Source organism: Panthera leo, chromosome A1 (assembly GCF_018350215.1).
Source record: "Panthera leo isolate Ple1 chromosome A1, P.leo_Ple1_pat1.1, whole genome shotgun sequence".
In the NCBI taxonomy this organism is placed as follows: domain Eukaryota; kingdom Metazoa; phylum Chordata; class Mammalia; order Carnivora; family Felidae; genus Panthera; species Panthera leo.
The window spans coordinates 195,158,031-195,172,693 of NC_056679.1; the positions used below are offsets into that span (position 1 = coordinate 195,158,031).

The 14,663-nt window shown below is 48.5% G+C and overlaps 1 protein-coding gene across 4 annotated transcripts in view; it reads right to left on the reverse strand.

Annotated features, from left to right (window-relative positions):
- Positions 1 to 7,605: 7,605 nt before the first annotated feature.
- SLC36A1 (solute carrier family 36 member 1) overlaps positions 7,606 to 14,663 on the reverse strand; it is a 66,983-nt gene continuing 59,925 nt past the window's right edge. For all 4 annotated transcript variants that reach the window (XM_042948682.1, XM_042948698.1, XM_042948690.1 and 1 more), the window contains exon 11: positions 7,606 to 12,027. In XM_042948682.1, coding sequence (XP_042804616.1) covers positions 11,756 to 12,027 — 272 coding nt within the window. In that variant the 3' untranslated portion in view covers positions 7,606 to 11,755. The remainder of the gene's footprint in view (positions 12,028 to 14,663) is intronic.

Here is a 14,663-nt window from a genome sequence, read left to right on the forward strand (position 1 = left end):
ACTGAGACTGGAAAGCCCAGTCCCTGCTGCCGCGGTCCCAGTGGGGTGGGCAGAGAAGACACATCGTGGGAGGCACCACCGCACATTGTGGCTCTGAGGCCAGCTAGGCTGGGCTCCAAACCCCTCTGCCACAGAGCAACGTGGCCCAGGGCAGGTATGAATTGGCGTTCCAATTTTTAGAAGCAAAAACAATAAATGGTAACCTATGCTAGGAAGTAATACTAGATAGTATATAGATCGGATTAATTTATCAGAGCTGTGCAGGAAATCACAAACAGGCTAGTCCGGTGTTGCCCAGACTTCTGTTGTTTTGCTGACCACTTTTATGATTTTTGCCCTAGTAGAATACCACCTGTGCCATTGTTTACTTAATAATTTTCTTTCAGTGTGTTCTGATTTGAAAAAAACATTTGTATTCACCCCAAAATGATATATGCATAAACTAAAGGATTTGAAAGTCGGTATTTGTTTTCTGGAACACACGAAAACACATAAACATTCAGATTTTTTAAATGACTGTCCAGGGTCCACTTTGGGAAGCGCGGATCCACTGTATCTTCATTCCTGATGTGCCTCATCCCCAGGCCCACAGAGGAGAAGGGTTTGTCTGAGGTCCCGCAGGTAGAACTTCACAGGCGTGAGGCCCACAGTCAAGTCTGCACCCAGCCTGGGAATCTCCCTTCAACACAACTTGCTCTCCCCTTGGATGGGGGAGCCTCTCTCCAGACAGCCCCGTTTTCCAGAACAGGCCCCCTCTTTCCCATCTTCCTGAGCCTGCACCTTCATGTACCAACCAGCAGAGGGCTCTCTGAGATCAAGATCAGCCTACTGAGCTGTGGAAGACCCGAAGGTTTTTAGGGCAATTCTCCCATCTCAAGTCACTGGGGCTCTGGTTCCAACCATCCGAGTCTTACACAGCACAACAGTGGCAGAGAAAGGCAGACAGGCAGATTTCCTGACTACCAGGCTGGGCGTTTTTACAGTTCACCATAATCATCTTCATTCCCACCTCTTACTGGCACTTGCTATAGGACAGGTGCTGTGAAAGCACTTGGCATATCTTGTCCCATTGAACCCTCACAAAAACCTCATGAGGTAAGTACTGTCACCTCCAGTCACAGACGGAGGAACGGAGACACACATAAATGGCTTGTAACTTACATTAGTGACTTAAAGTAAGTTCACCCAGTTCACAAGTGACAGGGCCGGGATTCAATATGGGGCTGCCTGACTCCCGATCTTGGCTTTACATTTGGGTTCATGAAACAAACTGCATGGGGACATCAGGGGATTGAGGGACAGCAGCAAGGAGGACTGAGAGACTTCAGTCTAATGAGTTCAAGGCCTAGAGAGTCACATTATTCTAAGTGGTATTAACAGGCGAGGGTCCAGATCCTGGGAGGTGGGGTCTGCTCAACCCCAAGCCACTCCTGTGATCCTGCGTCCAGTTCTGAGGCCAGATCTTAAGAGTGCCACAGCAACCTTGAGTGGGGGCTAGAGGGCAGCCAGGAGGGGTGGGAGTGAGGACTCACAGTCATGTCCACGGTAGAAGGGCAGCTGGAATTCACCAGACAACAGCAAAGGAGTTGTGAGCCTGCTCATTCAGAGGGCCGTGATGGGAGTCCGGGCTTGCACAACTGTACCATCACATGCGGTTGATGAAGGCCAATGTATCTTCCAGAAATTGGAGCACGGCCTGGGGGGGGGGGGGGCGGGGACACATGACATCCTGTGGGGAGGACTTATCTGGGGTGGAAGAAGGGTAGAGCCAAAGGCCTTGGGAGGAAAACCATTCTCATTTGGAAGGACAATTACAGATATTTGAAAAGATAGAAGGGGGAGAAAACAGGATATAAAGGTTTGAGATACGGAGTGCTTTGCCCAAGGCCCACAGCTAGTTCAGTGTGGAACATCAGGCCCATCTTCCTGGTACCCCACGGTGAAGTGGTGAATGCCGGCCTGTGGGGGCACCTGGCCCCAAGTGCTGGACAGCCACCCACGCTGCAGTGTCTAAGGACTGACTTTCAAAGACCTCAGGCAGCCTCTGCCAGCTCTGTCCTGAGGAGAGGCGCCAGAGGACTCACTGAGTAAAAAGCAGGGACTTTCTCAAGGATCCAGCTGGGAAAAGACAGACATTTAGAATTTTCTCAAGATTCCTCAACAAATCTCCAGGGTCGGACCAAGGAAAGTGCTTGCTTAGATTGATGCAAAACTAAAAGTAAATATAGTGACATCAGCTCTTTGGATGCCAGGCAGTATTCCCTACTCAAGGAAACCACACAAACCAATTAGTCACCAGCTAATTCCAGATACATAATTAGCCCCGCACAGACAAGCACGGGGAGATCTAGCCTGATCTGATCCTTGCTCAGGCAGCTCATGATCTAGGGAGTCGCCAAGCAGTCACAACTGTCTGCCATAAGTGGACATGAAGCTACCCAGACAAGGGATGTTACTGCTCTGCTGAGGAGGGAACCATAAATTCTGACTGACGCGGCCAGGGAAACTTCTAAAGAGGAGCAGCCATCCGAACTGGGCCTTAAAATTGAGCTTCAGATTTAGCACAGAGAGAAGGGCCAGCCAGGCCTAGAGGTTTTAAGTATTTGGGCAATGGCGAGTAGTCCTGGTGGGATGAAGTCGGAATGTGGGAGACTAGGGCCTGGAAACGTCCTGTGTCCGCTGAGGGGTGTTGAGAGACAGAGTGAGTGGCAGGGAAGATCTCACGGGAAGTATAAGGTTTGGAGCCACACAGACCCGGCTCCACAACTTAGAAAGTGTGATCTTGGTTAAGTCGTTTAACCTCTCATGCCTCAGTCTGAAAAATGGGGACATTACCAGCACCTCCCTTCACTGGATGGGAGTACTAGAAGTGATAATAATGATGCTTAGCGTAGTTAGCATAGTAAAGGTTCAAAAGACGTTAGCTATTTTATCACTAATATTAAAAAGTCAGATCTTTTCGTAGTATCCAATAACCACACACTTACCTTTGTTCCATGGCCAGATTAAAAAAAAAAATCCATTCCCCCAGCTAGGGGTAAGATGGGGCTAAATGTATTAAGGTAGTAGTTCTCAATAGGAGAGGGGGATGATTTGAACCCCCCAGTCCCCACGCCTGCCCCCCCCCACCCCCCACCCAAGAGTACCTCTGGCAATGTCCGGAGACACTTTGGATCACCACAACTGGCATTTAGTGGCTAGAGACCAGGGATATTGCTCAACATCCTATAATGAACAGGACATTCTCCACAACAAAGAATTATTCACCACCAAACATACATAATACCGAAGTTGAGAAACTGTCCTAAGGAAACATATGCGGGCTTTATGTAGCATTATGGCAGCTGGAAACCTGGCCTGAGGCACAAAAAAAAAAAAAAAACCTCTCATGCCAAGAACAGCAGTTATGGCAAAATGGTTTTGTTCATTTACAAAAAGGCACTATTCTGGAGTCTACATTTGTCAGACTAAATATCAGGGTGAGTCCAAAAGAACAGATAATCTGACAGTATCTACAAAGAATGATATACCATGACTAAGTAGGATTTACTCTAGGTAACCAAGGCTGGTTCAATATTGAAAAATCAATAAATTTGGGGCGCCTGGGTGGCTCAGTGGGTTAAGCGGCCGACTTCAGCTCAGGTCATGATCTCGCAGTCCGTGGGTTCGAGCCCCGCGTCAAGCTCTGTGCTGACAGCTCAGAGCCTGGAGCCTGTTTCAGATTCTGTGTCTCCCTCTCTCTGACCCTCCCCTGTTCATGCTCTGTCTCAAAAATAAATAAACGTTAAAAAAAAATCAGTAAGTTTTATCCACCATATCAATAGGTGAGAAAAGAAAAATTATAAGATCATATCAAGTGATGCAGAAAAAAATTAACAAAATTCACCCATTCATGATTTTTAAAAAAATATATATCTCAGTACAGAAACAGAGGAGAACTTCTATAAATATCTGAAAGTTTAAATCATACTTCACGGTGAAAGACTGAATGAATGTTCTCTCTGTACAGAGACAAGCCTAGAATGTTTACTCTCACCACTCTTTTCTTTTAACATAGTACAAGAAGTTCTAGCCATTGCAGTAATAAGGGGGAAAAAAGTACACAGAACAGGAAAAAAGGAAATACACCTATCTCTACATGCAAAGAGCCTGACTGTCTACACAGAAAATCCCAAGAAATCTAGACAAAAACTCAAAGAACTATTAAGTGAGTCAAGACAGGTCGTAGGACACAAAATTAACAAATACCAATTGCATTTCTATAGAGTACCCATGAACACATGGAAATTGAAATTAAAAACATATTACCATTTCCATTGCTCCAAGAAAATTAAATACTTCGGTGTACGTCTAACAAAACATTTATAAGATCTGATGAATGGTTAAAACAAAAAATAATGATAACATCAAATGCTGACAAGGATGCAGAGAAAGTGGGACACTCACACATGGCTGATAGAAATGTAAAATGGTACAGCCACTCTGGAAAGTGGTTTGGAAGTTCCTTTTAAAACTAAAAATGGGCTTACATACAACTCAGCAATTGTACTCTTGGATTTCTATCCCATGGAAATGAAAACTTGTTTTCATGCAGAAACGTGTACATGAATGAATATTCACAGCAGCATTATCTGTAATAGCCAGACCTGGAAACAATGCAGATTTCCTTCCCTGGGTGAGTGGTTGAACAAAGTGTGGTACGTCCGTACCATGGAGTACAACGTAGCAATAAAAAAAGGCAAACTATTAAAATAGGTAACAACTTGAATGGTCGTCAAAGAAATTTTACTGAGTGAAAGAAGCCAGTCTCAGAAGGGTGCATACTGTGTAATTCAATTTATGTAACATTTGTGAAATCACATAGTGACAGAGATAAGAACAGATTAGCAGTTGCCCAGGGTGAGGGATGTGGGGGAGCGCAGGAGGCGAGTGTGGGTACACGGGGGCAGTGTGTTGGAGTCTTGTCGTAATGGCATAGCCAAGAATCTTCCACCACCCCCCCCCCCAACACACACACAAATGAGTGTGTATGTGACTGGAGAAATCTGAACGAGCTGTATGTTTTGTGCCAATGTCAATTTCCTGGTCTTGATCATGTACTACAGCGATACAAGATGTCAACACTGGGGGAGACCGGAAGAAGGGATCCCCCTGCACTGGATCCCCCCCCATACATTTCTTCGCACCCGTGAATCCATAGTTAATTCAAAACAAAAAAACTTTAAAATTTTTAAGAAGACTAAATCCTTAAATACGTCACTAAAGAAGACAGATCAATGGCAACTAAGCAAGGAAAAGTGCAGGACGTCACTAGTCATTAGGCAAAGGCATACCAAAACCACAAAGAGGGTCTACTACATCCCCATTAAGATGGCCAAAATTTAAAACACCACAATATGAAGTGTTGGAGCAACTGGAGCTTTTATAAATTGTTGGGAGGAATCCAAAATAGCAGAGTCACTCTGGAAAAACGATTTTCCAATTTCTTATACAGTTAATGTACACTTACCATCCAAACCCACAATTCCACTCCTAGGCATTTACCCAAGAGAAATGAAAACATGTATCTACACAAAGGTTTGCACACGAATATTTGTAGCAGCTTTATTCGTAATGGCCCAAAACTGGAAGCAACCCAAACATCCGACAATTGGCAATAAACAAATTATGGTTCGTCCATACAATGAAATATTATTCAGCAATAAAGAGAAACAAACTACTGATACGTGGAATGATGTAGATGAATATAGAAAGCATTTTGCTAAGTGAAGGAAGCCAGACATAAAGGACTACATACTTAATGGTTCCCTTTAGACGACATTCTAGAAAAGGCGAAACTAGAGACCGAGAAGTCAGGTCGGTTGTTGCCAAGGAGTCCAGTGGCATGGGGATGGGACTGACTGCAAGGGAACTTCTCAGGGTAAAGCAAACATTCCACATCTTGACTGAAATGGTGGTCAAATGATGGCATGCATTTGTCAAAACTCATCAAACTGTACACTTAAGAAACAGGTGAATTTTATTACATGTAGACTATACTCCAATTTTTTCCCCCAAAATGGGGGGAGACCAATGACCAAGGGTCTAGTAAAGTGCACCAGTTAAGGATAGTTTCTTGCATATGTCTGCAACAGGCAGAGTCTGAGGAAGCAAGCCTACTTAGCCAAGAGTCCCAAGTTTAGGGTCCAAATTCAGTCCACTGTCACTCAATTTATGCCTCTAGCAGTACAGTGGGCTTCCCTTGAGGGTCTTTGTTATCTGGAAGGAGGGATTACAACCATTAAGTGTGAACGTGAGCAGGACCAAAAATGTGAAGAGGTGGAAAACCTAAAAAGTTTTGAATGCTCTCCACAACGTGAGCAAGACAGGACTAAAGAACAGATGCAAACCCACAAAACAACTAAAACTGCTTCTGAGTCTTGCTTTGCTTCCATTCGACTGGTATTTCAGAAAATGCTTCATAAGCTTCCATGCCAGGCAGTTTAGAACATTCTCTCTAACTCTCGCCATAATCCCTAAAGGTGGGCCTCCCTCCTGAGGCTGTAACAAAGAGGGGGAGATAGCCAGTGCCTTGGGAAGCGCTTGGGTTCTGGAATCTCCGTGCTTGCGTATGTGTCCTAATTCTGCCACTGGCTGATGGCTTGGAACAGTCACTGAATCCCTTTGACCCCCCAGTTCCAGAAATAATATTGATAACGGAAAGTAGTCAGAATCCATTCCCTGCCTTCCTCTGTCTATAAGTGCTATATACTTCAATACTGTGCCTCGGGGGCTCTGTTTTTGAATGAGTCTAATTCAGTAGCTGCCCAAGATTGGTTTTCTGATCCCCTAAAGAGGCAGCTCAGACGGTCTTGTCTGCCCTCCTACTGTCACAAAAGGGGAAAGGAAGTCCTCTCTTCCACTGTCCTGAAATCAGTCTCCCTGCATTAAACATATACACCTACATGGAGGGGGTGGGATCTCAAGGAATTGGTTTATGTGACTGTGAGGGCTGGCAAGTCCAAAATTTACAGGGCAAGCTGGCAGGCTGGCCGTCCTGACAGGAGCTGACGCTGTAGTCTTGCAGCAGAACTTCTTCCTCACTGAAACCTCGACTTTCCTCTTAAGGCCCTTCAACTGATTGGAGGAGGCCCACCCACACTTTAAGGATAAACTTGTATTCAAAGGCAACTGATTATCAACATCAACCACGTCTACGAAATAGCTTCAGAGCAACAGTGAGGTTAGTGTTTGATTGAATAACTGGGTTACTCAACGTCATAGCCCAGCCACGTTAACACGTGAAACTACCCATCACACGTGTCAAGTACGGTCGTCTGATATACACAGAGAGGGTTGAGAGTTTCTACTCAAGTTTTCAATAAAAGCAGGAGCAGGCTAAGGAAGGGCAGGACTGTCTGACAGAAAAATACCTACCTGGCCCCTTTCTTGGGAACGCTCAATTCCACAGGTGGTCCTACTGTTTGTACTGCTCTCCCAGAGGAGCTCTGGGACAGCAACTAAAAACATTTCAACCTCGCAAGATCTAGTAAAGAGATCTGAGTGATACTACAAAAAAACAAAACAAAACAAAAAGGCAAAAACAAAGATGCAGACTGCAACCTCTCAAAAATAAAAAATAAAATTCATTTATTGAGGAAGGAAAAGTTTAACACATGATCCAAGTGCAGAACCCAAAACAAATTCTTCTGTGAGCTCCTGCATGATCTACCTCTCTACACATACCCTGTGAGAAATGACACCCACGTAGGCACATACGCGGTATAATATACACGGTACCGTCTGGTTACCAACACCTGTTGGATGGCAGTTTTTCATATTCGTCTTATTTGCACATTCATCGACATGGTTTACAAGAGAGTCACATAAATTCGTTGTTCGCTAAAAACAGTTTCCCCAGCATCGCCTTGATTTCAACAAAAGAACACGGCTTACAGCAGGCACCCTCAACCCTCGTTTCCCCGCGCCCCCGTTCTGGTGACCACATATCAGCACCACTTACATACCCCGGCCAGATAATGACCCGGTGGTACAAAGAACAGGGAAGAAATACCACAAGCCGATGCTGTCGGAGCAAACAGCCCTGCAACCAGCAGGACTAATTAAATTGTCTAAAAGTATTGACCATGATTTCAAAGACAAGCCACACCCTCTCCTTTTCCCCTAACGGTCTTGGAGATTTGTAATGTACTTTGGAAAATTTAATTCTAAGGCAGACTTGGAGCCAACTCCCTAATCACGAGGTCACGCGACTTGTACCATGTGTCTCCGCTGTCAGGAAGTGGCGTCGGGTTCTGACCGGGGCCGATGCTGGGGGCTCGCCTTAACATCTGATCGGCTGCGAAATACAAGCCACTGATACAGACCCCTTTGCTGTGAGCAGTGAATAGAGACAGCTGTAAACAGACACAAATTGAGATTTTGCACTTCCAAAAAACATGAGGTGAATACGTAGTGTTATACAGAGTAGATATTCTACAATTCAGGAAGGGAGATGTTTGGGAAGAAAAAAGTAAGCCAGGAGAATGGGGACGGAGGGAAGATTTCCCCACGTTCCTTTCTGGGATCATCACTTGAAGACAAGTGAATAAACTGCAGCTTGTACCTTTCATGGGGGTAGAGTGAGCAGTGAGCACCAGCCAATGAATCCAGCCAGAGAGGTGAGTGGCAGAGAGGGAGGGCGGAAGCTGCAGGTTCTGAGCTAAGATACGCCACACATTCATATGCATCTGGCCCGGGTTTGTGCAGACGAAGGGCTCCTAGCAGCCAGACAGCAGCACAATATACAAATAATGACACTTGTGAATGCTGACAACTTCCAGAAAACGACACACAAGATGACACATCATGCTCTTCCCAGCCATTTGAGGGGAGGTACGCTGCTGACAGAGAGTTGGAAACCTGCCAAGAGCAGCGTTTGCAAACAAAAACAAAAACAAAAACAAAACAAGGGTCTCTGAGAAGCCACCTCGGGGTTACTGGAAATCTGAGGCTGCACTTGGGGTGGCTGGGGGAGGGGCACAGAGCCTAACAGTATCGGCCCGAGAATCCCACGGTTTGCCTTTGGCCCGGCAGATGCAGCCTCACACTGCATCGTTGCCCCTAATCAGACTTCTGTGTATGCTGGGCCTGCTTCACCAGGGGCCAGAGCAGGGCACAGGGAGAGGCTGGGCAGCTGGTTCCTGATGAGCCATGGATAGAAAGGGAAGGCCCCCTGACTGCAGAAGCCTCGTGGGCAGAAGAGCAAGCTATCCTGAGCTGGCCCAGAGGGCTGCTTCCCCCTACCCTCCATCTTCTGGCTGACCCTTTACTTGACAACCTCACAACCGGAAAGGCCCATGGACAGGGCCCCCCTTGCCTGGCTCTTCTGAAGCAGCAGGAGCACAGGAAAAAGATCAAACGGGGACAAGGCTGTGCCAAATTAGCTTCCAGAAGCCCCAAAGCTAGTGGTGCCGTCTCTCCCACACACGTTTTCTAGGCCAGGGACCCTGAAACAGTAGTCTGCATTTTGCTAAGACCTGGGACCAGAGGACCACTGTTTTGTGCCACCCAGTCCTCAGGTCAAGTCTTGCTACCCACCGGACAGGATGGCCTCTAGCAGCTCCCTGAGTTACAGAGGCCTCCAGCACAGAGGCTGTGGGCAGGACACACATCTGATTCCCTTCTTCTGGCATGTGCCTTCTCACTGAAAACAACTCTCAGGACTGCCGTGGAAAGACGGCTGGAGCCCAGGGCTTGCAAACAGATGAGTGCAACTCTTGAACCCACTTTGGTACCTTCTGCGCCTGAGGTTTCACAGGGCAGGGCCGCTGCCCCCTTCAGCTAGAATCTGAGTCCCATAAGCACCTACTGGTGACCACAGAAAGGGTGGGTGAAAACCGTCATTCTCCTAAGGGAGACCAAGTCACAAGTGATCCCATCTCCCTAAAGTTCATAAATTATTAGTAGGCTGGGAGTCATTGCAATGAGAATTTGGCTTTGGAACAGAAGAGAGAGAAAAAGCCAGGCTGGGGGTGGGGGCGGGGGCAGTCAGAGCCCTTACAAGCTTTGGGGAAACACAAACAAACAGGACCCTGATGAAGCTACGATGCTCTCCAACTTTCAGGGCGAACTGTGTCTCCAGGTCAGAAACGGCCTGGTGACAGGAGAGGAGGACAGCAGGACCCTATTGCACACACATGAACACACACACACACACACACACACACAGCTCAGGGGATAGAGACTTAATGAATGCCTTCTGAAATACTTCTCACACCAACAGGGGGGAGAAAAGGCAGCCAAAAGCAAGGCCACGAACCTTTCTCTGCTTTCTCCACAGTTTGTTCCCAAATCTGAAGGCTGGCCTTGAGGTGAGCCAACACCGAGGCTATTTCTGACACTCAGGGAGGCATGCAGGGGGAGGGACGGGGTCACGATTAGTGTTTAAAACATACGGGACTGAAGTCCCTACCGAGTGGTTCCCTTTAGAAGAAGTCCAGGTCGTGGAGGCAGCCCGGGGTGGGGAGCTGCTTCCCGCCTGTCCCCCGTTGATTGTAAACAACCAAGCACCACGTGTAGTGTCAGACCAGCTGCTTCTTAATTCTGTGAACTGAACTTCACGCTCTGTGCTCACTGGCCCCGTCTTCTCATCCACGGCGAAGTGTGGGTGTCCTCCCGACGTGCTGGCAACTGAACGCTAGCGTGCCATGTGCCTGTCGGGGGCCGAGGCTGAAAAACAGGCCTCAGCGCACGACGCGACCATTGTATAAGCCTCCTGCGGAAAGCAGCACATCCCACTCGGCCATCCTTCCTCGGCCCAGTGCACTGGCAAACATATCCTGAGTCCTGCGTGTCTTCTCAATATGAAACCAGGCTGGTCAGTGGGAGGCAAAGTCCATACCTCCCCACAGAGGTACACGTGAAAATGATCCTGATTAAAACCTCTGGGGTACTCAGACAAGGGTGCTGAGGACCTAAGCACACATTTCCTAGAGCAAGTTTCTTTTCAGCAGGAGAAACCTAGTAAAAGCTTACTGAGGAAGAAACAATCCACAATAACCCCAGATCTAGAGACAATCTAAAAACAGAAGCTAATTTTAAATAAAATATAAATATTTTCAATTTAGGCAGGACTTGATATCTTTCGGAAGCTAAAGCATCTAAGAATACAACACTGTGACCCACACGAGGAATTTGGAGGAGGTGTTGCCAAGGGTCACAGGCAGAGAGAGTAAAGATTAAAAGCTCCAGCTCTGGAAGTCTGGTTTTTAACTACTAGGTAGGTCCAGGCACCTCCTGGAGACTTGAACAGGTTGGAGGAAACTGAGGTAAAATATCTGGGAGAGGTATGAGAAAGAGAGAGGCCCAGCCTTCCCACTCATTTAATCCAGGCCTGGGCCTGGAAAGGAGAAAACAGGAGGTGGGGGATGCTAAGATTTTTAAATAAAGTGAGCTGTGCAACAGGAATAATTGGGTGAGGTGGGTCAGAAGGAGGGAGGCAGGTAAGGGAGGAGACAGGATGAGGGAAAAGAGTTGCAAAGTTCTGGGTTAATGTAAGTACAAATGAACAGGGGTGGCCCTGCCACTAAGAGGGGCCTCTGCATATCTGCTACCCACTCTCTCCTGTGCCCCCAGCCCTACCTGGCCCAGGGCACCCAGCTGCCAGGTAGAGGGGCTCCTGGACAGCAACCTCGCCTTTCCCCAGAGCTCGGACCCTATCTGAGGCTCTGGGGCCAGGGGCTGGGGAACACACAGGGGCGGGGCGGGCAGATCGCTATACAAAGGCACTGGTGGAGTTGATGAAGACAGGAGCACTGCTTGGCTGGATCAGCTCGTAGAGGGCCTCATACGTCCCCACCACAAAGCCCACGAAGCCCAGGATGCTGATCAGGGCGTCCTTGGCGATGGTGATGGGGCTCATGCCCTCCGAGTAGTAGGTGGTGATCTCCAGAAGGGGCGGGATGATGAGGGCCAGGGCGCTGCTGCTCACGGACCCCACCAGGGAGATGACCAGGTCCAGGCGGGGGATGAGGATGGCCAAGACGCCTGCAGGAGAGAGAGGACACGCCTGCTCAGGACTGCCCGGAGCCGGGAGAGACCTCCTCACTGCTGAGCAAATTTAGCACGAGTCCTTCTTCCAGAATGGAGAGCTCCGCAGAAACTTAGACATTGTCCCATCCAGTGTCTCTTTGCACAGATGAGAACACAAATGGCCACAGGTGTGGCACAACCTGGGTCTCACTGCAAGGCTGGGACTGGAACCCAGATCTCCTGGCTTTCAGCTTTTCCCGCTACAGCATACGACCTCCATCTTTCCGAAGCAAAGGAACCGAATTACACTCCTGGGCAGCCTGGTCCCTACCAGAGGAGGGAGGCGGACTGTTTCTGTGCGACTGGTCATTTTCTTCTGCCGAGGGTACCTCCCCCACAAACATCTCACTTAACTGACAAGAAACAAAATGGGGGGGGAGCCATCCTTCTGGAATGCTATCAGAATAAACCCCGTCTCACAGAGCATTTTCCTACAGGGAAAGTAGATGTAGCTCAGCGTGCAGGCTCACCTGAGGGGCAAGGCCCCACACGATGGCCTTGCGCCCGTGGCTCCCACACCAGGCGGAATTGACGAAGAACCAACCGCAGGCCGCCTTAGGAAACCCCGTCAGCTTCCACCCCGGGGCAATGACGGTGCTGCTGTCACACCAGGGGGAGGAGGCCTCGCCAACCGCACTTACTCCAGCGCCCGCTGAGCCCGCCGTTCTCACCTGACTCAGCTTTCCGCCGGGGGCGAGGCGCGAAGGCCACTGCTCCACAAGTGCCCCGAGGACTGCGGGCTCTGGCATCGGTGACACGGGGGGGGGGGGGGGGGGGGGGGGGATGTTACCGCTCCTTTCTATTCCCCGGTTTTCTTGTTGGCAAATGAGGATACAAATGGCTCCTATGTCACAGAGATACCCTGATGGCCCAACGGGGTTGCACAGGCACCTCACAAAAGGCCTGGGGTACAAGAGGCTCACGCTAGAGTTGAGAGCATCATTCTACTATATATGCTGCTGCCCATGCAACTGCATTACTGACTCATTACTGTCTTCCCCACGGCAGGCTCCAACCGGAGGTCCCCAGCATGGAGACCGTGCTCCAGAGCACATCCCTGACCTCACTGGCTCCTAAGAGTCACATCTTACATGGGGGGGGGGGGGGTTCAGTTCCCCCTTCATCTCACAAAGCAGTGTAGCCGAGTCGTTCTGAGGAAGGCATCACAGTGGTGAGACTGCCAGACAGACACCTCAGGCCGATGCACCCCATTTTACCCTCGGATCAATTTTACTCCTCAGATGGGGCTGTCTGCATCGATTACTGTTTCTTTGGCTAAGCTACAGACAAATGGACTGGGTTGCATGTAGAAGCCAGGTTGTGTGAGACGCACTTGCTTTTAAGCTGGAATAGCACTCCCTGTAGTAAGAGAGGAGGCGACGTGGGATGTGGGCTTACCAGGAGAGGGACAGGTACACGTCTCCCGTCTCACACTTCCTCTGAAGCGATGTCAACTTAAACAAATCCAGTTCCTCATTCACAGCGGCCATATTTCAAGGACTTAACAGTTGCCTGTGCCTAATGGCTACCGTCCTGGACAGCACAGACCCAGAATACTCCCCTCACGGCAGAACATCTAGCGTCTGATAGACAGCACTGCGAGGCAGCCACTCGTTGGCAGAATCTGCCTCGGGTCCATGGGTATGTAACTTCACAACATGGTTACTGTCCCCAGGCAGATTCAATGATAGGAAGGGACAGAATGCAGGCCCTCAAGTGTCTGGTCACGTCACACACCTGACGATTAAGAACATACAGAACGACACCTGCAGGAGGGAGAACAGGGGTGCTGGCTGATCACACAAAGAGCCTGTCTGTGAAGAACTGGGGGAGTCAGATGCCGGGCTAACTTTCCCAGGGACGCACTGCAATCATTTAGCAGAGAACTGGTATACAGTCAGCCCTGACCTCTCTCTGCTTTGCAAAGGAAGTAAGACAAGTGTTTTGAAGCCTGATAACAAAAGGGGGCACAAGGATACTGAGCCTCAGATCTGCTTCTGCCATCGTTTTATAGCCCTGAGGCAATCCCTTCCTCTTTCCTTATTCTAGTGTTCAACCATAATGGCAATTATCCATCAACACCCTCGCTGTTCTGAAGCCTTCAGGAAGCCCATAAAAAGTGTAGGCTTTTAACTTGCACTGCAAGTTAAAAACAGTATGTTTCAGCCCTTAGCTATTTCTATATAGAGTTGGTGATATCCCTCAAATCTTCAGGGTTGAATTTGGAGGAAGGATAAAACTAAATTGTAAACTAGGGCGCCTGGGTGGCTCAGTCAGTTAAGCGTCCGACTTTGGCTCAGGTCATGATCTCGCGGTTTGCGAGTTTGAGCCCCCCCTTGGGCACTGTGCTGACCGCTCAGAGCCCGGAGCCTGCTTCAGATTCTGTATTTCCTTCTCTCTCTGCCCCTCCCCTGCTCATGCTCAGTCTCCCTCTGTCTCTTAATAAATAAACGTTAAAAAAAAAAAAAAGACTAAATTGTAACCTGATGCCAAAATGGCGTTCTCATTATGGACAACTTAGCGCTCAACGAGAATTGATCTGCCGTGTGGTCTGTGCCGTGTGTTCCCTTCCCCTCTCTGGGGTCTGCGTC